We start from the raw sequence: 23,124 nt of genomic DNA, 5'->3' as shown, positions 1-23,124 counted from the left end.
GTCAGATGAGCTAGAGAAGGAAATGGCAAACCACCTCAATATGTTTGCCCAGAAAACCCCAAATGGGGTCACAAACTCTTAAACAGGACTAATTGACTAAACAATAACAACATTTCCAACAAGTTAGATCCTAACTTCTTACACTGTGGCTCATCATCTCATATGGGGTCTTATAATCGAAAGTAAGGATTGCAAAACTATGATTTATTATCAGTAAATGTTTAGTTTCTATACCTTTTTTATATGTTTATATATCTGGGGTTATTATGTAAAAATTTCTTTGGTGAAAAGAAATCTTAAGTGGAAAAAGTTTAAGAAGCCCTGAACTGGTTATCAGCAAAAGCTACTACAATGTGGGAAGAGTAACAGCTGAAATATTCAGAAATTCACATATAAAATCTAAGAAATGAGTCAGGATTCCCTTTGGCTTCAACTGTCTAGATACAATTCACAAAGTATGATAACAAGTCCAATGAATTCTAGAATCAGAGCTAGAGCTGGAAGGGACCTTAGATATCATAGAGTTCAATCTCCCCATTTTACAGATGAGGAAACTGAGACCCAGAGAAGGAAAGTGTCAGAGCTGAGATTAGAACTTAGTTCCAGTGATTCCAAGCTTCTCATTCTCTTTTCACTTCAATCTGCCTTCATCTATAAAAATCTTCCTCTCAACCACATCATCTTCTTCTTCCTCATATTCCAGAGACATTACTTCTTTCCGCTGGATTCACTAAAGACCATCGGGGTAGAAGGGATCCAGTTTGTCTAGATGTCCTTCAAGCTCTTCTTGTGGAAACAATGGAGGGGTCTGGTCTAGAGGGGAAGGGGATACAGTTAGTGAATGCAGAAATGGTTGAATGACCAGGTCTCAAGAGTAGTTGCTAATGGTTCCATGTCAACTTGGAAGATCTCCAATGGAATGCTTGGCTCTGAGCCACTGAACATTTTTATCAATGATCTGGGGGGTGAGGTGGGGGGGGAACATGGATGACCTACTTATCCAATTTGCAGCATGGGAAAGAAATCTGGGACATAAATCTGGAAAGAATAGCTAACAGATTAGATGACAGAATTAGTATTCGAAAATATCTTAACGGGCTAGAACAATGGTGTCACACTGAAATAAGAATGGAGACCGTTAAATCATACATAAGGATCCATGCAAGTCACGTATTGCCTTAGAAACTGCCATTTATGTATTACTTTTTAAAAAAAAAAATTAATGTATCAATATGAAATCAGATAGGAATTACATTTTAATGTGAAAACCTCAAGAGGTTCTCACTTGGGGGTGTCATGGACAGCATTGGGTCACAGTATTGGGTCAAATTGAATAAGTTAAAAGTAAATTGGGGACTCAAGGTTTTGCACATGGGTTTTTAAAATGAGTTTCATAAGTACAAAATGGAAAAAGGAGGAGTGTTTTGGAAATATTTTTTCTCTGAAAAAAATTAAATTCTAATGAACCATATGTTCAATCTCAGTGCAACGTGACAATCTTAATCTGCATCAAAGGAGACATAATATTTAAAAACAAACTATGATGGCTTGGTAGGACAGCTCGGTGGCACCATAATGGATAAAGTGCCAGGCCAAGAGTTAGGAAGATCAAATCTGACTTTAGACATTTCCTAGCTGTGTGACTTTAGCCAAATCACTTAACCCCATTTAATCTCAGTTTTTTCACCTGTCAAATGAGCTGGAGAGGGAAAGGCAAACCCCTCCAGTATCTTTGCCAACAAAAGCCCAAATTGGGTCACAAAGAGCCGGCCAAGACTGAAAAGGCTGAACCACAGGAACAACTCTACTCCTATCAGACCACATCTGAGATACTGAGTTCAGGGCTGAGCTTAGAGAGTGTCCAGGGGAAAGCAACCAGCAGACAAAGGGGCCTTGAACTCCTCAGTAGAAGCAAAACTGCTCATTTAGCCTGGAAAAGGGAAGGCTCAGCAGCAACATGGTGACTGAAAAGCTTACTCTGCCGAAGAGATTAAACTTGTTCCCCCTGACCCCGGTTGGAGGACCTGGGTGTGATAATTGGAAGTTATAAGGAAGGCAGTGCAATAAAGGGCAAAGAGAACCAGATCCAGCATCAAAGGACATGAATTCAAATCCTCCTTCTGATGGTTGCTATCTGTGTGACTTGAACAAGATGCTTAATCTTCCCTTGATGTTTCCTTATCTGTAAAATGAAGGTCTTGGACCAGGTGGACTTTTTGACACTATGGTCTGCTAGTGATTGGTCCCCAAATGGGGAGAGCTGCACCAGGAGATGGCAAGTTCCTTGTTACTAGGAACATTCGGATAGAAGCTGGATCAAGCTCTCATCAGGGAGGCTACAAAGGGGTCTTATGTCCTAGTCATCTGTTATATTAGACTAGATGTGTCCCCCACACAGTTGCCTGAGCAAAATTAAAGTGGAAGCATTTAACAAAATTAATAGATAGCAAAATACAGGTAATAGTATTACATTTTAAAACTAAGACAATATGCCACCCATAGGGATCTTTATGTACAAATTAGCAACCCCTATTTCTACTGAGTACAATGGTACCAGATGATCTCACTCTTCCTGTTCTGACATCCTGGGTTCCAAGGGCCCTCCCAGCTCTGATATCCTGGTTCTAAGAGCCCTCCCAGCTCTGATATTGTGTGTTTTAAAACTCTTCCAGCTCTGACACTATGGGTGTAAGATCTCTCCCAGCTCTAACATTCCTTATTCTAAGGGTTCTTCCAGCTCTAAATTCCATGTCCTAAAGGCTTTCCTAGTTATGACATCCTGTGGTCTAAGGCCTTCTCAGACATTCTTTTGTCCAAGTTAACATTCTATTTCTCTTCCAACTTCTAAGTTGCTTCCCAGTCCCAAGTCCTATTTTTTTGCATGTTGATCTCTTGAAAGACAGGATTTTAAAAGACCACTTTGGAAGCAAAGTGGAGGAAAAATGAGAGGGAAGATAGGCTTGAGACCAAAAGGCCAATTAGGGAGTTGCTTAGTGATAAAACAGGCAAGGATTATGAGCAGCTGAACTCTGGAGGGTGTCCTGTGAGTGTAGAGAAATGGATGATGCAGTGACTGTGGGGGAAGATTGACGAGACTTAACAACTGCTTATAAGGCGATGTGGGATGAGGAAGAATAAGAAGTCAAGTATGGTTCTGAAGTGGCAAATCTGGATAGTAAATCTAGAAGGATGGTTATAGTCTCAATAAAAATAAAGAACTTGGCTCTGGAAGAAAGTTAGGTTTGAAGGGAAAGATAACGAGTTCAGCTTTGGACAGGTTGAATTCAAGATGCCTATGGGATATCTGGTTTGGGATGTTCTCTAGGCTGCTCATGTTGAGGGACTGGAACTCAGGAGAGAAGCCAGGGTTGGAGATCTGGAAATTATATACCTGGTGGTGATTGTTGAAGTCAAGGAGGTTGCTAAATAAGAAGAGGAGGGGGGAAAAAAGAGGATCTCAGGACAGAGACGTGGAGGAGTCCCTGAATTAGGAGCTAGATTTGTATGAATCTAGCAGAGGAGACTCAGGAGAGGTCAGGCATGTAAGGGGAGAATCTGGAGAGAATAATGCCATGAAAACCCATAGAGGAGATGGTATCAAAGAGAAGAGTTTAGGGGCACTTGTGTCAAATGATCCCAAGAGTTCAAGAAGTATGACATTGATGTTCCCCAATTGATAAATGGTCAAAGGATATAAACAGATAATTTTCAGATAACAAAATTTAAGATATCTATAGTCATATGAAAAAATGCTCTAAATAACTATTGATCAGAGAAATGCAGAGAAATTAAAACAACTCTGAGGTACTACTTCTCACCTCTCAGATCGGCTAAGATGACAGGAAAAGATAATGATAAATGTTGAAGAGGTGGGGGGAAAACTAGGTCACTAATGAATGCATTGTTGGTAGAATTGTGAAATGATCTAACCATTCTGGAGAGCAATCTGGAACTGTGACCAAAGAGCTATCAAACTATGCATGTCCTTTAACCCACAGGGACATTACTGGGTCTGGATCCCAAGGAAATCACAAGAGAGGGAAAAGGAGCACATATGCAAAAATGTTTATAGGAACTCTTTTTGTGGTAGTAAAGAATTGGAAAATGAGTGCATGTTCCTCAATTGGTGAATGGCTGAACAAGTTGTGGTGTATGAAGGTAAGGAAATAGTATTGTTCTATAAAAAATGATGAACAAGCCGATTTTAGAAAGGCCTGGAAAGATTTACGTGAACTGATGCTGAGCGAAACAAGCAGAACCAGGAATACACTGTATGCAATAATAGCAAGAATGTGCGATGATGAACTATGAAGGACTTGGTTCTTCTCAGTGGTTCAGCAATCCCAATAGACTTTGGACAGAAAATGCCATCTGCATCCAGAAAAAGAACTAAGGAGACTAAATGTAAAACAACACATGCAGTGTTCACTTCTTTTTTTCTGTTTTGTTTTTCTCTCCCATGGTTTTTCCCTTTTGTTCTGATTTTTCTCTCCCAATGTGATCTATAAAGTATTGTGTATTAAATGTATATTAAAAATAATTAATTGAAAAAAGAAAAGAAAAACAAGTATGCCATTGAAAAAAGGTTATCAGATTTGGCGACTAAAAGATTACTAGGAACTTTGGAGAAAGAAATTGCAAAGGTTTGAGTGGATGGGAGCAGAGAAAGTTGAATTGAGAAGTATAGATAGGTTTTTCTAGTAGTTTGGCTGATAAATGGAAGAGAGACATAAGATATTAATTTGAAGACATGATAGAATCAATTCAAGATAAATTTTAAGGATGAGGGAGACCTGGTTGCAGGTGGTATCAGGGAAATTGTCACTATATAAAAAGGTTGCTAATGAGAGAAAAACCTCATCAACTCCCATAGGATCAATTATCATTTCTCTGCAGATTTTCATTTTCAGTCCTAACTTCTTTCTTGAGCTGCCATCCTACCATCACCAACTGCACCTCAAACTGGATGAGCTCTTGGTCATCCAGTCAGCATATCCAAAACAGAATTCATTCTCTTCTTCACCACTAACTCACCCCTTTTCTAAACTTCCCTATTACTATCAAGGGCACCACAATTTTAGCCCTCCCAGGTTCACCAAATCTCATTTCTATCTCTAATCCACATCCTTTTCTCCATTCATAGTCACTCAATTGGACAAATGCAATGGTCTCCTCTTTGGTCTCTTTATCTTGTCTTTTCCCATTCCTTCTGCACCTTCCATATAGCTAAGAGAAAGACCTCATCAGTTCCCATAGGCTTATTATCCAAAATGATTTAACTAAAGCAAGGTCTATCACCCACACTCACAAACACTATTAACCTCTAAAATCAAATATAAACTCTTTCTTTTGGCCTTTAAAGCCTTTCAAATTCTGACCCCTTGCTTTATATTTACAGAGTGAGTGCAAAGAGCAATTGTTTCTGATCTGGCCAGAAATCCTAAAGGTCTCCTCCCAGTTTGATTTTTTTTTTTTTTTTTTTGAGTAGGCAAAATAGGCCATTTTTTGTCTCATTTCTTACCTAGCTTTAAATCATTGAATGGGTATTGCCTCAGACAAACTGAAACCTGGGAAAGACCTTAGTTTAAAAAGGCCATAGTCTCCCATTGCATCTGGGGTCATCTCCAGTCATATTTTTCCACTGGATTCAGATGACTGGAGGCTACTGACCTTGCCCAGCCCTGCCTCATTTAAATCCAATTCACTTGCAAGTCAAGACATCACCCTCCTAATGTCAGTGGTCTCTTCAAGAATGAAGGATGAACAACAATCTGTATCGCCATGTAACTACTCTGCTCTGCTGGCTGTTCCTCCCAGGACACTCCAAGCCTTGGGCCTCAGGCCTGGAATAAATGTTCTCCTTTTGTACCTCTTCAAATCTCTGGTTTTCCTTCAAAAATCAGATCATCAGCTTCTGCAGAAGGCCCTTCCCAATCTACCAGCTGCCAGTCTTCCCATCCAAGATCCATTTGTATCTGCTTTGTATGTAAGGGCCCATATACAAACACATCATGTCCTTTTTACAATGCAAACCCCTTGAGGACAGGAATGCTTGTTTATTTTGTCTTTCTGTCCCTGATGCTTAGCACAGTGCCTCATATATTTGTGCAGTCAAGTCACTTCACTCATACCTAACTCTTCATGGCCCCACTGGGGGTTTTCTTGGTAAAGAGATTAGAGTGGTTTACCATTTCCTTCTCCAGTTCATTTGAAAGATAAGGAAACTGATGAAGTGAAGTGATTTGCCCAAGGTCCCACAGCTAGTAAATGTCTGAAACCAGATTTGAACCCTTAAAGATGAGTTTTCTTGATTCTTTGAACTGTGCTCTACTTGCCAGCCGGGTATATATTAGATGTTTTTTATTATCTATGGAGTCAATTTGCAGGATTATAAGTCAAAAGGTGGGGGATTTTTTCCCTATTTTTAACAATTGCAGCATCTAAGTGGCATAGTAGAAAGTCAGTCTTGGAGAAAGGAAAAACCTTCCTTTGACTCTCTCTGAGACTCATCTGTGAAACAAGAATATCAACAGCATTTAACCTCTCAAGATCATTGCAAAAATCAAATCAAATAAATATAATTTGCAAACTTTAAAGTATCATATAAATGTGAACTTTTATCATTTGGTAACATAGTCAAGCAAAACAAAACAAGATCTCAGTGTGTCTGACCGTAAGTTTTGGCAGTTCAGAGTCTCCTTTTATCAGGGGTCTTTGGACAAAGGAAGGAATTCTATCGCAAAAAACAGATGGGCATTGAGTTCCGTCCAACCTGTGATCCTCCACCTTCCCCTCTCCTGCTGGGCCCCAGTTCCCAAGAATCACTCTGGCCATCCCTCCTGAAAGAAGCTGATGCAGGTGCCCTCTTCATTTCCTTACAGGAGCCCCGCCTGTCATGGTCATGAGGCGTGACAGTCGCAGCAGAAACACCCATTTATAGTCAAATGGTCCTTGCCCAGGTCCCCTCAGCTGAAGTAGGAAAATGAAGAGACTCCTTTGGTTTTTGGGACCTGGGGATTTACTTTATACACATGCAAAGTGGCTGCCACATTAGGACTGCTTTCCAGGAGGTTGGGCCCCTCCCAACGGACACTTGGCTGTGATAAGAACGAAAACCAGAGCAGGAACTAGCGATGAGCAAACATGCACCCAGAAAAGCTCTTGTCCTCGCTGGCTGAAAGGCAACTTTGGAGAAAAACAGCAGCCAAGATCATTGGGAAAATTGTTGTAGGCTCAGCTCTGCTAGGGGACCAACAGTCACTGAATAGCGTTCCAGATCCCTCTAGAAGGGAAGTCTGACTGCTGGATCCAAGATGCCTCCTAGTTGATATTGTGTGCCTGTGAAGGAGTAACTGAACCCATCCAGATATTTCCTCATCCCTAAACAGTGGCTGAATTAGATCAAGACCCTCCCAGCTCTGACCTCCTGGGTTCTAAAGGCCCTCCCAACTCTGATCTCCTGGGTTCTAAGGTCCCTCTCAGCTCTGACATTCTGGGTTCTAAGGGCCCTCCCAACTTTGACCTCCTGGTTCTATGGTCCCTCTCAGCTCTGACATTCAGGATTCTAAGGGCCTCCCAGCTCTGACATCCTGGGTTTTAACGGCCCTCCCGGCTGACATTCCACTAAGCCAATTGTTCTCAAAACTCTGTTCACAGCTAAAAATTTTTTGCCACTAGGAATACACACTCAAGTTTTTAGACTTGAAAGAATATGACAAAATTGGGAGAAACTAAATGTATATTTTCCCTTTTTTAGGAACAAATTTTTTTCTTTATGGCTAATTGTAATAACTGGACTAGCTTTCTGGAGGACCTCTCGATAGGCCTTTGTCTTTAGGTGAAGTGATGAAGGCAGGAGAGCCACCACGAGGCTGGTCAAAAATGGAATCCGGAGCCTTCTCTGTGTCTAACAGACTCTTCTGTGTCCTTCCAGCCCTTAAATTACAATTACAGCACTACAGCAACTGAGCATGTGCAACCATTACATCACCATATCACATCAAGCGTATGTTTAAAGAACCATTATCTCACAAGGAATAGGCGCTTAACTATAAGCAGTCTACTGTTGTTGATTCAAGTACGCTTTTTCAGAGTTCCTGTCCTCTATAGCTAATGTTTTTGAGGGTGGTGTATATATGTAATAGACAATTTTATGTTTTTAACATTTTTATTTTTCCCCAGTTATATGTAAAACTGTATTTTTTACGTTTTTAAAATTCTGAGTTCCAGATTCTCTCCGTTCCTCGTCACCCCCCGCATTGAGAAGGCCCATGTGAAGTTGTATAAAACAATTCCATAGAAGTTACGTTGCAAAGGAAAATATATCTACACCCCATCCCACCTCCCCAAAAATCTTCAAGAAAAAAAATTATGCTTTAATTTGTATTTAGACACAGCCAGTTCTCTCTCTGGGTATGGATGGCATTTTTTATCCTTTCACAGTAGTTTTGAATCATTGTAACAATGTGACCATAATGTCTACATATGATAATAAAGATGTTACTAGAATGTTTTAAAGTCTGCAATAACAACATAACTCTCCCAGCCCACCCTCTGACAACCACTCTCCTGTTCCGAGTCCTACACTGTCCAAAAGGTTCCTGCTTCCTCCCATAGGGCAGGGGCCTTTCTCTGTGACACAGCAGTGCTTGATAAACACTGTTTCCTCATCTAAGCCTGGGCGCAGCCCTGCAGGAGGGAGCAGGCAGCTCTGCCTCACAAGTGCTCACCTCCAGAAGGGCTCTCACAAACACCCAGATTTTATTAGGCAGCGGGCAGCACCCAGCACAAACCCAGGCCCCAAGCCGCAGTCCAGAACCAAGCCAAGGCTCTTCTTCCACTCCATCTCTATCACAGAAAAAGACCCCCTCGGGCCGAAGCAAAAACCACAGGAGTCCCTTCTCCCCCGGGCCAGCGTGACCCACAGGCTGACTCGTGCTAGGGAGGCGATCCCAGAATGGCCAACAAGGACGCTGTGTTCTCAGACTCCAGAGGACACCAAAACCGGCCGTTCTGTTGACTCCCACTGCACCCCCAGGAGCAAAGTAGCCTAAAAGCCCAATCAGACCTCAGGATCCACTCAATACCCAGGACCCCACTCTGACCTCACATGGGAACCCATCAAGTGGGGGACCGACTGGCGGCATCAGATGGATCCAGGCTAACTGGATAACTGTCTGGTGAGGAAACCAAGGCACAGAGAGATGGAAGTGCTGTACCCAAGCTCAGCCAGTGCCTGCATTTGGAAGTCAGGGAATTCCAAGGGCAGCAGGCGTACAAGTGGGAGCCCAAGGAGCTGGGCCAACTCCCTGTAGGCACATTACGGGCTTCTCCATCCCCAGGGGTGAGCACGCTTCAAGGCCAGAGGTGGCTGGAACCTGGCATCCTTGGAAGGGCTGCCACCAGGAGCCCAAGGGACCCGAGCTAAACTCCAGCCACCACAAGATGGGGCACAAGGCTGCACAGGCCCTGCTCCCACCCTCCCAACCAAACCAGAGAGATAAGGAAGGAGAAGGAGGAAGCCAGCTGAACCCCTTAGGCTATTTCCTAGTCTGCACCCAGCCTGCCACCAAAGTGCCTGAGAGGGCAGATCCTAGGCCCTGGTCCCGTCCGACTGGGCTGAGGTAGACTAGGAAGGGCCTATAGAGAGAGAGAAAGGAGGCTCTACATTTACCAACAGAGAAACAGGTTCCATATATGAGAGGAAAAGACCCAAGAGGGAGAAACAAGGCAAGTGGGTCACCATCACTAAGAACCATTAGTTAAAGGTGAATTTCTGAGATGAAGTGCTTAAGGCTCTGGTGAGAATTCAGTGACAGCCCTTAAGGGGTGAGAGAAATTAAGTCCACATTTGCCCTGGAGGACAAAACCCTGTGGGTGGGACAGGGATGTGCAAAAAGCATAGAGTCAGGGGCAGGGCAGGACAATCCATCCCCAGGTATCTCGTTCCAGATGCTGCCCAACCCATCATTCATGATGGGGGCCTCCATGGCCTGAGCTAGGAGAACTGGCAGGCACTGAGAGCATGAGCATGGACATCACCACCAAGAGGCTGAGCCCTGCCCCAGGGCTGGGAGGTGGGGGAGAAGGAACAGTGCGGGCAGACAAGTAGTCAGTAGTTGGGACGGATGGGGAGCAGGCTCCCAAGGCTCACTGCATGTAGGAATACTTCCAGTCCCCGAGGGGAGCATGGGTCTCCTTGATGACCTGGGGTGAGGTCCAGCGAAGGATGTAATGAGGGCCACCTGGCTTGTCGTTTGTGCCTGTTTAAAGAGAGAAGGCTTTCAGAAGAAAACGTGGAACTAAGAGGCATCAATGTTAGGGCATGATGGAGGTAACTAAGGCCCAGCTGGGGTTCCAGGCACAGCCCAGCCCTCATTGGGAGGGTCAGGAGGCTTGTGGGGTGCTTGACTTGAACTGCTGAGGATGAAATAACCCAAGTGAATTCTCTTGGGGAGGGACTGGCTGAGCATGAAAAGGGAAGAATCACCCAAGCAAGGAAAGGGGGGAAACCAAGAGGAGAGAGAAAGAGACGGATCAAATGTTAGGGATCCAGGAAACAGGAGTGGGTTAGACTGGAACAAGACAATGACAAGCCAGGAATGGTTAGTCAGGGCTTCTCGGAGGCAGTGTCAGAGACCAAACACACAGGGCAGAAAAGTTCAAAGATCTGGACTCGGCTCAAGCCTGGCTCTTACACACACATCTGTGGCCATCACCACTTCTACAGACCTGAGCTTCCTCATCTACAAAATGAGGCTGCACATGATTTCTGAGACTGACAGAATCTGAAAGAACCTGTGTTCAAAAGGTCAACTCTGACCTCCTGGGTTCTAAGGGCCCTCCCGGCTCTGACACTCTTTGCCCCATCTTCTTCAGCTCACAGGGGCTCACCTGATGCCCGGGAGCCCCCAAAGGGCTGCTGAGCCACCACTGAGCCCGTGGACTTGTCATTGATGTAAAAGTTGCCAGCTGCATTCCTCAGCATATCTGTGGCCTCCCGAATGACGTTCCTTCCAGGGAGAAGAAAGGAAGAAAGCGGACAATCAGCCCAACCCATATGTCCCCTTCTCTCAGCCCTGGGCTCAGGAGGAAGCCCCCAAAGGGGTCCTACAGATCCTCTGGTCCAAGTGAGCCACCTCCCATCCTCCTTCCTTTGGCCAAAGCAAAAGAGGTCAGGGCCACAGAAATCAACAACAGCTCCAGCAATCAGAGTCAGTGAGGGAGGAACTTTCCCCAAAGGGGAAGAACAAACAGTCCCCTGCTCACTGCAGAAATGGGGAGGGGGGAGGAAGCCCCCACCTAACCTGAGAGTCCCCTTTCAATTCCCAGATGGCTTCTCCTCACTCCCCGACCTCCTCAATAGGAGAAACTTTGTGGCTATTCCCGTGGTCATGGAGCAAAATGTCTGGGATGGGGCCAGAAGAGGACCAGCTAGCCTAGAATGTCCCCAGGATGTCTCTGAGCTCGGCTGTTCCAAACCTCCCCTTTTGGTCCCTCCGGGCTCTGACAATCAAGGCTTCTAAGAGCCAGGAGCAAGATCTCAGGAGGACAGGTGGGCGGCTGGAGTGTGTTCTATCTGGCACCAGAGCCAGCTCTCTCCTAGGGGCCAAACAGACACAGGGAAGATGGTCCTGGTCCGGCCCAAGCAGGCCCACTCACTTATCCTGAGCAAACACTGCCCCCGTGAGGCCATAGGGGGAGGTGCTGTCCACCAGCTGCAGAGTCTTCTTGTACTGGCCTTCTGGGTACACGTAAACAGTCAGGATGGGCCCGAAGATCTCCTGAGAAGGAAGAGGTGGCCCTGGTCAGGGGGAAGCTGGGCGGCTTGGCGGGGGGCCGGGATGGGCCCGTGCCTCCAGGCTCCCCAAAGCAGGAATGGCCCCAAATCTTTCCTAAATCCCCCTGAGCCAGGTTTGGGTCACCCCAGCCTGTAGCCGCCCAACCCAGTGGGCAGAGGCTCTAAACATCATCTTCTATATCCTCCTTAGCCACCTACAGCTGGGGCCAAAGGCCACCCCCAAGACTGCTTGGAAGAATTTCCCCAGAGTGACTCTGGGCAAGTCCCTTCTCTAATATGCACTTCTACAATCTGAAAGCAGAGACAGAACCAGCTCTGACCTCCTGAGTTCTAAGGTTCCTCCCAGCTCTGACCTCCTGGGTTCTAAGGTTCCTCCCAGCTCTGACCTCCTGGGTTCTAGGTTCTAGCACTGCCATTTTTTTGATTCCAGGAATCCCGACTAGTCTCCAGTGCCAGGAGGGTATATGCTCTTCCCCCATTCTCCTGAGACCCCACTGTGCCTGAGAAAGGCTCCTTGATGTGGAATGAGCTGGGCCAGGCTCCTCTGGGGAGCAGAGCCGTGCAGACATGGCTAGGACTCTTGTCTGAGGAGCAACTCCCTTTGTAACAAAGAGCCCCTTCCCTTTGGAGGCCTCAGTTTCCCCACAGTACGAAGAGGAGCTCTGTCCCAGCCTCCACCTGCCTGTCCCCTGGCATGTCCAGGCCCAGGCCCTCCCCTACCCACCTCCTTCATGATGGGGTCTTTCGGGTCCTTGCTCTCCACGATGCAGGGCTGGACAAAGTAGCCCACAGAGTCATCACACTGGCCCCCAGCCAGGATGCTGAGGTTGGGGGAGGACCGGGCATGCTCCAGCCACTTCTTAATGCGACCAAAAGACTGGGAAGAAATAAAGGTTCAGGGAGACTGGGGCTGGGAGGCTGCCCTCCCTGGGGCCACAGACCATACAAGGCTCCACAGACTCTGGCCCAGCTGCAGCCTCAGGGAGAGGCTCTTTAGACCCTCCGCTCTTCCCCATGCTGGCCAAAGCCAAAGCTCCCTGGCCTCCCCCTGCTGTGAGGCTTGGGGTCAACCTGCCAGAGGCGAGCATCCAATAAGAACTCAATAAATGCTTGTGGACCCGTGGGTGACTCGCAGTTCTGAAGGCCGTTTCTGGTCTGCGCTTTTTTTCACAATGGGGAAGGCGGTAGGTGCCTTGTCGCTCCTCCTACCCTGGGCCCCCAGGGCGGTCACACTGCCAGCCTTCCAGGGGGCCCCTTGCTGTGTCCCCTCAGCTGCCCAGGAAGCGCCTCTCCCCTCCCCCCACTGCCCCTCAGCGATGAGCCCAAAGCTGGGAGCTCTGGGGGCAGGGCTGTTTCCTATTTGCCCGCTCAGTGCTACACAGAAAGAGTAACACAAAAATGCCCTTTTCTCTATCAAAGGGGGCCCTGTGACCCGTGCAGGTTAAGGGCTCCCTGAGGACAAGGGCCATCTCCCCTCTCAGACTGGAAGCTTCCCCAGGGGCCAATGTGCCCACCACTATCCTCCAAGCCCGGAGACGGGAAGGCAGGACAGACTCTGGGTCAGACCAGAAGCTGCCCCAAAGCCCCGACCCCAACCCCTGGAGGAAACAAGGCTTCTTACCTTGGCATCGATGACGGCCGAGAAGAATGTCCCAAAATCCTCCACAGGCTAGAGGGGGCCAAGGGAAAGAAGAAAAACACGTCACTGGGGAGCCCGAGGTCAGGAGCTCTCCCAGCCTCGGCCCTCCTGGCGCCCCAGTGCCCAGCAGCTGGGCAATGGGGAAGCTTGCCCCAGGCCCACCAAAGCCCCAGAGAAGGAACAGAGAGGGGCCTGGGCCGGGGAAAAGGTGAGGCCTTCTCCCATGTCCTCCCTGGGGGATGGAAGAGTAAAGCAAAGGCCCACACTGCAAAGAGCCAAGCTGTGGGGGCAAGAGCTCCCCGAGGCACAGCCTGAGCCCAGAAGCCCACTGACAGAAGGGCCGCTCACATCTCCCACTCGGATCCGGCTGTGCTCTTCCAGGAGCTGATCTTTGATCTTGGGCCACAGCGAGTCCGGAACATAGAGGCGGGAGCAGGCTGAACACTTCTGACCGCCATACTCGAAGGCAGAGCGCAGCGTCCCGCTCACCACACTGGCCACATCTGCCGAGCTGTGGACGAAATGGAAGTTCTTCCCGCCACACTCTGGGGGAAAGGGAGGGGGAGAAAAGGTGAGGGACCCTCGAGCCAGAGGAAGGAAGGCTGCCTCTGAGGGATCTCAAGGTCCTGTTAGAGATGAGATTAAGGAAGGACCAGAGGACTTTGGGGTGGAAGGGACCAGAGAAAGCTGAGGCTTTCAAAGGGAATGAAAATGGGAATCTGAATCAGGCACAGACCCCAAATCCCCTGCATCACATGACCTCTGGGACCTAGGTGCATGAGACTCTTCTGTCACACTTGTCAGGAACAAATTGCCTAATAGGGATGTACCCAACAGAGGTTTTCTAAAGACCAGAGAAGACCTCAAAGAACAGAGAATGTCGGAGCTGGGAGGGTCCTTAGAACCAGGAGGTCAGAGCTGGGAGGGCCCTTAGAACCCAAGAGGTCAGATCTGGGAGGGATGCCAAGCTAGGGGCAGCCTTACCTCCTGCCAAACGTGGGAAGGTGTGATAACGATCCAGGTTGTTTGCCACCTGCTTCCATAGATGTTTAAAAGTCCTGAAAGAGTCACACAGGAGAAGGTCAGGAAGGAAGGGCCCTGCTGCTTCAGAGATAAGCTAGCAGTCCCCTCAGCCGGGTGGGCCCTGCACCAGGAGCCCCCTCAGAGAGGAGCGCTCAGCGTGGCGGCCAGGGCAGAAGGGAGGGTCTCGATGGCAGGGAATGGGCAGCAGGGCCTCCGGGGAGCGGGTCTCCAGCACTGTATCCACAAGGCCTCCGGCTCCTCCTCCCCTGGGCCCGCAGTGTGACCAACCCTAGTGGCACCAGACAATAAAAATGCTAATCGCCTCCTTGCAGGCGACACAGCGCCTAATACTAATTTATGGCTTCCTACCTCGGAGTCCTGACACTCATCAAAGCATGGCAGCAGCCAGCCTTGCCCGTTCCCCTCCTTAATAGGCTGGTGCCTGTGGGGGCAGAAGCGAGGACTCCTGGAAAACAGCCCTCTTCAGCAGTTCTGCCCGTGGGAGCTGGGCACATCCTCCCGGTGGAGGCACCGGCGGGGGTGGGACGTGCCCAAGACCAGGACGGCCAGGAATATCACAGAACGTCAGGAAGAGATCCAAGAGTGGGGGGCTTCAAAACGCACTGCGCCAAACCAGAGCTGGGAAGGATTCTGAAGCTGTAGTCTGAGCCCCTCATTTCAGAGTCAGCTGAGGCTCAGGGAGCCCCCCTGCCCTGAGACAAGGGCATTTAGTGTCACGGCTGACCCCTGAACTCAGGCCCCCGATTCCTCGCCTGTATCAGCTCCCACTTCTGGAGGCCGGCTCTGGCTGCCTAGGAAGGGGCAAGGCCAGGGGGGCCAAGAAGCTCCCAAAGTACAGTAGAAAAGGAGATACAAAATCCCAGCAACTAGAGCCCTGGGCAGGGGGCAGGGAGAGCCGAGTCCAAAGCCAGCCTCAGACATTTTCTAGCTGGGTGACTGGGCCAGTCCCTTCCCCTGTTCGCCAAGGAGAACTGCTCCAGTATCAGTGCCAAGGAAACCCCACGGCCAGAGGCCCAGGGTCAGGGAGCAGGAGACAGACAGAACTGAGCGGTCACAAGAAGAAGGGGTGCCCTGGGGACCCCAAAGCCCTGAACAGAGGCTAGGGAAGAAGTTCGGGGGAAGAGAGAGGACAGGCTGGAGTGTGGGGGCCCCGAGCAGGCCAGCAGCCCCAGCAATGATGGCCACCCACAGTCCATTGGGGCCTGCTCCGACCCCTGTGGGGAACAGGGATTGCCTTTACGCTGACCCAAAAAAACAGCCCCCGCCTGAATACCCCAACGATGGAAGCTCACCCTCACTTTATGAAGGCTCTATGCAGGCGTTCCTCCTCACGGCAGACCTCCCTCTGCCTCTCCTCAGCTCCCTGGGGCCCAGCAGGATCCCCCTCCCACCTTCCACAGGCTGCTCCCCATGCCTGGGACCACCCTTCGTGCCATTAGGGCCCTGCTGTGCTCAGGGCACTCTCCAGACAGCCACTGTCGCTCCTGGGGCACCAAGACGTGGGCACGGTGCTCCAGACACGGCCAGGCCAGGGTGGCCCATGCACTGCTACCTCCCCATTCTGTTTGTCTGGCTTTGGGTTTGGGGGGTTTTCTGAGGCCATTGGGGTTCAGTGACTTGTCCAGGATCGCACAGTTAAGTGTCTGAGGCCGGATAGCTGAGGAGGAGACCCTTTTCACTCGTGGGCCGGTGCTCTGTGCCCTCCAGCTGCCCTTCTACCTCCCCATTCTGGACACAGATCCCCCCCTCCAACTTCCAGGGCCCATTCTCCCAGACTCTGCTCAGCCACGCCTGGAGGATCCCCTCCTCCCTGGCTGCCCTCCCCGGCCCCCATCAGACTTACGGCACACTGCCAGTGAAATTGAGCCCACAGAAGTGCTCCGAGCTGGTGACCGTGTCCCCAAAGACGGGCCCTTCGGCTGGGACAAACTGGATGATGTTTGGAGGGAGGCCGGCCTCTCGGAGGACTTTGTAAACGGTATAGCTGGCCAGCATGGCTGTGTCGCTGGGCTTCCATATCACCACGTTGCCCTGGGGATAATCGTAGCCCCGTCTCAGGATTGTTGTGAGGACCAAAGGAGACGAGGCTTCCGCAGCGCCCAGCCTGGTGCCCAGCACCCAGTAGGTGCCACATAAACGCTGTGATTCTGCTGAGAGGACCACACTTGCCACAAAGTGCAGACCGGCCCTCTCACTCTCTTTCCTGCTTTCACCCCGGCTCCTCCCCTGCAAGGACCTAGCACTGGGTCTCCTAAAAGAAGCGAACTTCTGGAGGTGGCCAAAGACTCTCAAAGACTCCGTTCCTTCCTCTGTAAAATGAAAGTCTAGCCTGAAGCCCTTCCAGCTCTGGGCCTAGCATCCTTTGACCCTTTCCTGAAATGCCTTCCAACCCATTTGATTCCCACTTCTCCCTAGACATCCCTCATTAGAATAGAAGCTCCTTGAGGGCCCCAGGACCCAGCTGGCTTAAAGTGGCCCTCACTGAATTCTTACTGAATGATTCTAATCACATTAAAAATGCCACAGAATCTTGGATTAACCCAACTCTTGTAGACGGTGTTTCAATATGGGGGTTTGGGGGAGAGAAAAGGGGACAGAATAAGCACTTATATTAGACCTACTATATGCCAGACACTATGCTAAGCACAGTCATTTAATCTCCCCAACAACCTGCCAAGGTAGATGCTGTTATTTCCATTTTACCAGGTGAAGAAACGGGGGCAGGCAGAGTTGCGTGACTTGCCAAGAATTACACAGCTAATGCGTGTCTGAAGCTGGTTTGGATTCAGGCCTTCTTGACAGGCCCGGGCAAACCTAGAACCTTCATTCTTGTGGTCTCCCCCATTAGACTAGAAGCCCCTCAAGGGCAAGGACCAGCCTCTGCCTTTCTCTGTGCTCCCTGCCCTTTGCCAGACGCCCAGCTCGCAACCATAAATGCTTGTGGAAAACAATCAAAAATGACTGGTGTGAAATGATGCTGGCCAAGCCTGGTCCCGAAGAAGGGACGGGAGAAAGCCCTTCTGCCCCCGCCCGCCCCTGAGCCCCTCCTGGCAGAGGTGATGGGGGCCCCCGGCCCTCCCTGCACTCACCATCAAGGCCGGAGCCCCAGCCAAGTTGCCTCCAATCGCCGTGAAGTTAAAGGGAGAGACGGCTGCCACAAAGCCCTGCGGGAGAGGGGGCCGGGAGGTCACACTGCTGTCGGGGCAGGCAGGGGGCCCCCTCCCAGCTCCTGCCCCTCTGAGCTACCTCCAGGCCTCGGTAGACCACTCGGTTGGTGCTGGGAGGTACGCTGATGAGCTCTTCGCCCTCCAGCTCCATGGCAAACTTGGCGTTGAACCTGAAGAAGTCAATTAGCTCAGCAGCGGCATCAATCTCGGCCTGGATCACAGTCTTGCCCTGGAAAGAACCCCACAAGGTGAGGGATTCGTTTCAACAGCACGGCCAGCACTGAGCACGGCCGGGATGGCAGAGGTAGCTCACCTACGTGGTAAGTCCCCCAAAATGCTCCTGCGCCTCCGGACTTATACCCACTTAGGTCACTGGCTGATAGCCGGTACCGTGTCCTCCTGTCCAACCTGAGGGAAGCCAGCATGGGGATACTCCTTGCTCCACCCACTTGTGCCCCTGCTGACCAGGATTTTGCTTATTTTAGCTTATGTGTCATGTGCCGATCGATGGAAGGAGTCCACACTTGGCATAATCCTTCCGGCTGTCCGGGCATCCAGCCCTACAAAAGTCAGTCCCTGGAAGGAGGCAACACACGAGATTGTGGGGAAGATCTGAAGTCCACTTCCCGTGAAGGGACCACAGACCCTGGCTCTGTGATGATTCCCCAGGGCCCGCCTGATTTAGCTCTAACAAGCTGTAGCATGAGCATTGGCCCTGTCTCAGCAGACGAGGTGCCCCAGGGTCCCAAGGCTATCAAGGTCCCAAGGACCAGAAGGTTGCCCTCAGCCAGGGAGGAGGGGAACACCCGCTCCATGGCCATGGCTGTGAGGCGCTTAGAGCAGCACAAAAACGCCAAGGTCACATCTGTCCTGCTGAGGGTCTTCAATGACTTGGGAAGATACCAAGGTGACTTTGTCCATCTCTGCCTCCCACCCCCAAGTCCACAGCTTCCTAAGTAAACTTTATATGGAAGCTCCAAGAGAGATGACAGCCAATCTTTCCCAAAGTTCTCAGAGCTCCTAGCTAGGGCCCAGAAGGCTGGGCCAGTGAGGTCCAGGTCCTGGCAGGTCGTCTGAGAATGGAAAGCCTGGGCAAGGACCTGGCGACGGGCCTGAATGAGCACAGAGAGTTTCCTCACCAAAGGCTGGCCACCATGACCCACAGAAAGCACCTCCTGAGGCACAGAGGGCTAGGCCTGGGGCATCCCTTTTAGGAAGGATAGCAACAAGGGGAAGGCGCCCAGAAAACACCTACAATCACTCCTGGCTCTGGGGCTCAGTCACCTGAAAGAAGCAGGGGGTGTTGGGCCTGGGTTTGGGAGGCTGGGGACCACCCTGTCTGTCTTCAGGTTGTCTGAAGGACTAGTCTGGTTCTGCTTGGGCCCAGAGGGCAGAATCAGGCAAATCTCACAAGTCAGAGCTGCCCCAAAGCAGCCTGGGTAGCATATTTCGGGGAGTGCCAATGTTGGAGAGGCCTGTTAGGGGAGGGGGATCCTAGAGGGGAGACTCCCATTTCATGTATGGGGGGAGGGAGAAGGGAGCTTGAAGCTCTGACACTAGGGTGGCTCTTCCTTGTCAAGGGGCTCTCTCTCAATGAGGAGTGAAGAATCAATCAATCAACAAGCCCTTCTTACAAGCCCCATAAGGTCTTGCTGCCCAGAGGCTCTGACTCCCTCTGGACAGTGGGGGTTGTGACGCCAGACGGGCGGGAGCACAGGCATGAAGAGAAGCTTTGGGCTGATCACAAGCATCTGCCCGGCAAAGCCATGAGGAAACATGCTCACTGCCTTCTCCGTGCGTGTGGCGGCCCACAGGCATGTCGGCTTTGAGGAACTACTTATTCCCTTTCTTTTTAAATCTTTGCTACAAGGGATGGATCATTAGACAGAGGGAAAAGGGCCATGTTCAGAAATGAAAGCAAAGTTAAAAGACACCAACAAAATTTAAGAGGAGGAAATAATATTTTCTCTTTCCTTGAGCCAGAGGTGCCTATTCTTGGGAGCACATCGCCCCCTCCTTCCCCAACACTCTATGGCCCAAACAAATGCTCATTTCTCACCTGCCCAACCATGGTCTTGGCGAGGACCTCTGCCCTTCGGGGGCCACTCAGAATGTCTGCAGCTTTCAAAAAGATCTGGGCCCGATCCGAGATGGGCCGCAGGTCCCACTCCTTCCGGGCAGCTAGGGCAGCCTCAATAGCTTTATTGAGGAGGGCCTGGAAAAGTCAGAGGAAACTGGGTGATACTCCTGCCTGGGGTTAGGGGCAAGACTCCTGTTGCCCTCCCAAGGAACCAAAGCCCCTTGGGACACAGGTGGGGTGGTGAGGAGGGCTCTCACCTCAGGTGAGGCGGCTGCCACAGGTGGAGGAAGCAGAAAAGGTCCTTACCCCAGTTCCCACACCACAATGTTCAGGGCATGGGGGGGACAGAATAAGAGCGAGAGAGCAGAGGTACCCACCTTGTCAGCATAGCAGTATTTGGCCACCTTGTGTCCATGGTTAAAAGGCTGCAGAGAAAGAATACACCCCGTCACAGACAGCCCTCTGGGCCCCCACAATTCTGAGGATTTCACGTATTTAATCTCGCCACCAGGGACATTCCCATTGTCGGCAGTGACAGTCACAGAATGTGGGACTGGAAGGAACCTGGGGGGATGGGAGCAGCTCACTTCTTCCTCAAGTCAACCTCCTCCCACAAGCAGCTTTAAGTAACAGGGAGAGAAGGGCTCTGATAGACACTGCCAAGGCCTTCAGTTCCTTCTCCCTCCCCAGCCTCCCCTCATTCTGAGCCAAGGCCTCCCTTTTTCTCTGACCTACACTGGACTTAGTCCCGATAAAGCAGGATGGGCTCAAAATTTCTCCCAATCCTCCCGACCCCATTCCCAAGACCCCACTCATTTTCTCTGAGGGTTAGCCCCCACCAACCTACACATGCAAACAATCTAGAAACCAAGAGATCGTAGGCAAAAGCCCCAGAGCACCAGGAGGGAAGCCTGCCAGCAGCCCCAGGACCCTCCATAACTTGGCTCTGCTGACACCCCCTGGGTGAGGCACTAGGGAGCCAGAATCCCTGCCCTCTGGGAGCTGAGGCTCTGAAGCAGCTCGAGCAATGGCACTCTCTTTTCTAGGTCACAAAACCAGAGAGCTCAGGCTGGACGGCACCTCGGAGCTCAGCTAGGCCATCCCTCTTGTACAGGGGAGGATGCTGCGAGCTAGACGGGGATGGCCTCCCCAAGGCAGGAAACAAGGCCTGGGACTCAAACTCAGCCCAGTTCTACTAAAGCCCCTATCAGGCACTTACTCTATGCCCAGCCCAGAAGCGACAGGGGTGGTCCTGGAAGTCAGGAAGGTCAAGGCTCAAGTCACCCCTGTGTGAGCCTGGACAGGTCTTCCAAGACCAGAGGCAGAGGAAGGGCCCTCCCCGCCAGGAGACCGGATCCCCAGACGTGGGATCAAATCCAGCCTGCTCAAGGTCTAGCACGCAGGCAGATCTCTGAACCCCACACTGTGCTCAGAGAGCGGTCAGCCAGTGAGAACAATCCACAGCACAGAACCAAGTCTATAGCTGGGACACAGTCCCTACTTTACCGATGAAAACACTGAAGCTCCAAAACCAGAAGCAAACTAACTGAGTCCCGCATGGAGAGCACGGCCCCTGCCTCGGCTCCAGGGGACCCAGCCCCCCCCCCCAACTCTGTTTTCCACCTGTGTCTGCTGCCCAATGGGAAGGCAGGGGGAGAAGTAAGGGGGAAGAAAAGGAAGAGGGGGAGGGGGAAAAGGGGTTGGGGGGAGAAAAAGGGAAGAGGAAAATGAAAATTTGGGGAGGGGGCCCATCCCTCCACTCTCCCTAAGGCTACACACATATACACACACATCTCTGGAACACAGAGCTGGTGCCCCATGCAGAGCGAGCTTATCCACAAGCCTCTGGAGGCAGGTGACCCGCAGGTTGTAGCCCCAAGGGCCTGCTGGATACTGCAGGGGGGCCCCTGCAGACAGCTCTCTATGACCACAAACTCCCCCATTTCTGTGACAAGCAGAGACTTGCAAGCCTTCCTTTCCAATTCCAAATATCTCTCTGCTGCGTTTGTCTCCTGTTTTAAGTGGACTGGACCTCCTTCTATACTGTAAAGCAGATCAATGAGCACTTATTAGGCACCACTGTGAGCCAGGCATCAGGTGCTGAGCATCCTAGGCCCTCCTTCTCTATCTCGGGACCTGTTCATCCTTACCTGCCCTTCCAAGCCCAGCTTTGCTACCACTTTCTTTATTTTGGGGGCTGGAGGTTTGATTCTGGGCCACCTCTCTCACCCTGGCGAGCAGCAGCCATTGGGAGGCCTGACCCCATGGTGAACAGCATAAAAATTTGGCCCTGCTGTTCCCAACTGGGCTTCCTGGGCAGCCTGCTCCCCACTCCCCCACCATCCTGGTGCTGGATCTCTAGTGCAGACACCCACCTGGCTCAGAACTCCCCAGCTTCAGACTCCAGCAGGCTTTCCCAGGAAGCTCTCTTGGATTTTAAACCTGCCACCAATTCCAATTGATTCTACTGCTGTCTAACGCATTTCTCTGGGGCTAATGCCCCAGCCCCCATTGGGCCAGACCAGGAGCTCTGGGACAGCGGGGCCTTCTCTTACCCCGCCTGATCACTGCTTCCAAGCAGACACTGGGCAGATGCTAATGGAAGAGGCTTATTAGAAGGTAAGCTCCTCGAGGCAGAGAGCAGCTCCCCTTTGTACACGCCTTCAAAGGACTTGGCCCACAGTCAAGACCTAAAAGCTCTTCTGTCCACTCCTTGCTGACGGCTTCCCTGGGGGGAGAGCTTCCTTTGCAGTGATTTCCCGGAAGGGCCGGTGACCAGGAGCACCCCCTCCCAGCCCCAGGCTTCTCCTCCCCACATCGGTATAAAAGAGGATCCTTGGGCCTGGCTGAGCTAGACTCACTACCTCAAGAGTCACTGAGTAATGGCTCATGTTCCCAAGGCTTGAAAAGGGAAGCTATGGGCCACAAGGAGCGCTGCAAGACCAGCATCCTCCATCCCACCAGAAGTCACCTGGCCCAGGCAAAGGCCAGAGAAATGACTCTCCAGAGCCAGAGATGGGCTTGGAAGGAGACGCTTCAGGAGGCCAGCTCCAGCTGCCATCCCAGGCCCAGTCCACGAGCACTCACCGAGACCTGGTACTGCACGTCTGAGGTCCACACCTCTTCATCCCCAATGACACATGGAATGGCTTCTGTCTTATTCTTCAGGTCTTTCAAGGCCTAAGTGGAGAAGCACGAGTATGAACAAAGGAAACCCATCCTTCCTGGGTCAGACAGACACCAGGTCTCCCCACTCCATCCCAACAAATACAGAAAGCTCTCAACTGCAGGGTCCAACAGTGGGACCAAAAGCAGCTTGGGCCAGTGGCAAGCTCAGCTCACTGAGACAGTCCTGTGCCACCTACAATACAAGAAGATCAGACAGACTCTTCCT

General features: G+C 50.7%; 1 protein-coding gene across 1 annotated transcript in view; it reads right to left on the bottom strand.

Annotated features, from left to right (window-relative positions):
* Nucleotides 1-6,599: 6,599 nt before the first annotated feature.
* ALDH4A1 (aldehyde dehydrogenase 4 family member A1) overlaps nt 6,600-23,124 on the bottom strand; it is a 29,543-nt gene continuing 13,018 nt past the window's right edge. The window contains exons 3-15 of the mRNA XM_031962746.1: nt 22,818-22,910; nt 20,108-20,155; nt 19,710-19,865; nt 17,730-17,879; nt 17,573-17,647; nt 16,327-16,514; nt 14,424-14,497; nt 13,788-13,984; nt 13,422-13,469; nt 12,525-12,677; nt 11,662-11,783; nt 10,894-11,012; nt 6,600-10,262 (exon numbers count right to left, since the gene is read on the bottom strand). Coding sequence (XP_031818606.1) covers nt 10,150-10,262; nt 10,894-11,012; nt 11,662-11,783; nt 12,525-12,677; nt 13,422-13,469; nt 13,788-13,984; nt 14,424-14,497; nt 16,327-16,514; nt 17,573-17,647; nt 17,730-17,879; nt 19,710-19,865; nt 20,108-20,155; nt 22,818-22,910 — 1,536 coding nt within the window. The 3' untranslated portion in view covers nt 6,600-10,149. The remainder of the gene's footprint in view (nt 10,263-10,893; nt 11,013-11,661; nt 11,784-12,524; nt 12,678-13,421; nt 13,470-13,787; nt 13,985-14,423; nt 14,498-16,326; nt 16,515-17,572; nt 17,648-17,729; nt 17,880-19,709; nt 19,866-20,107; nt 20,156-22,817; nt 22,911-23,124) is intronic.

This window comes from Sarcophilus harrisii, chromosome 3, assembly GCF_902635505.1.
Source record: "Sarcophilus harrisii chromosome 3, mSarHar1.11, whole genome shotgun sequence".
Classification (NCBI taxonomy): domain Eukaryota; kingdom Metazoa; phylum Chordata; class Mammalia; order Dasyuromorphia; family Dasyuridae; genus Sarcophilus; species Sarcophilus harrisii.
This window is presented reverse-complemented; position numbering and strand designations above follow the sequence as displayed.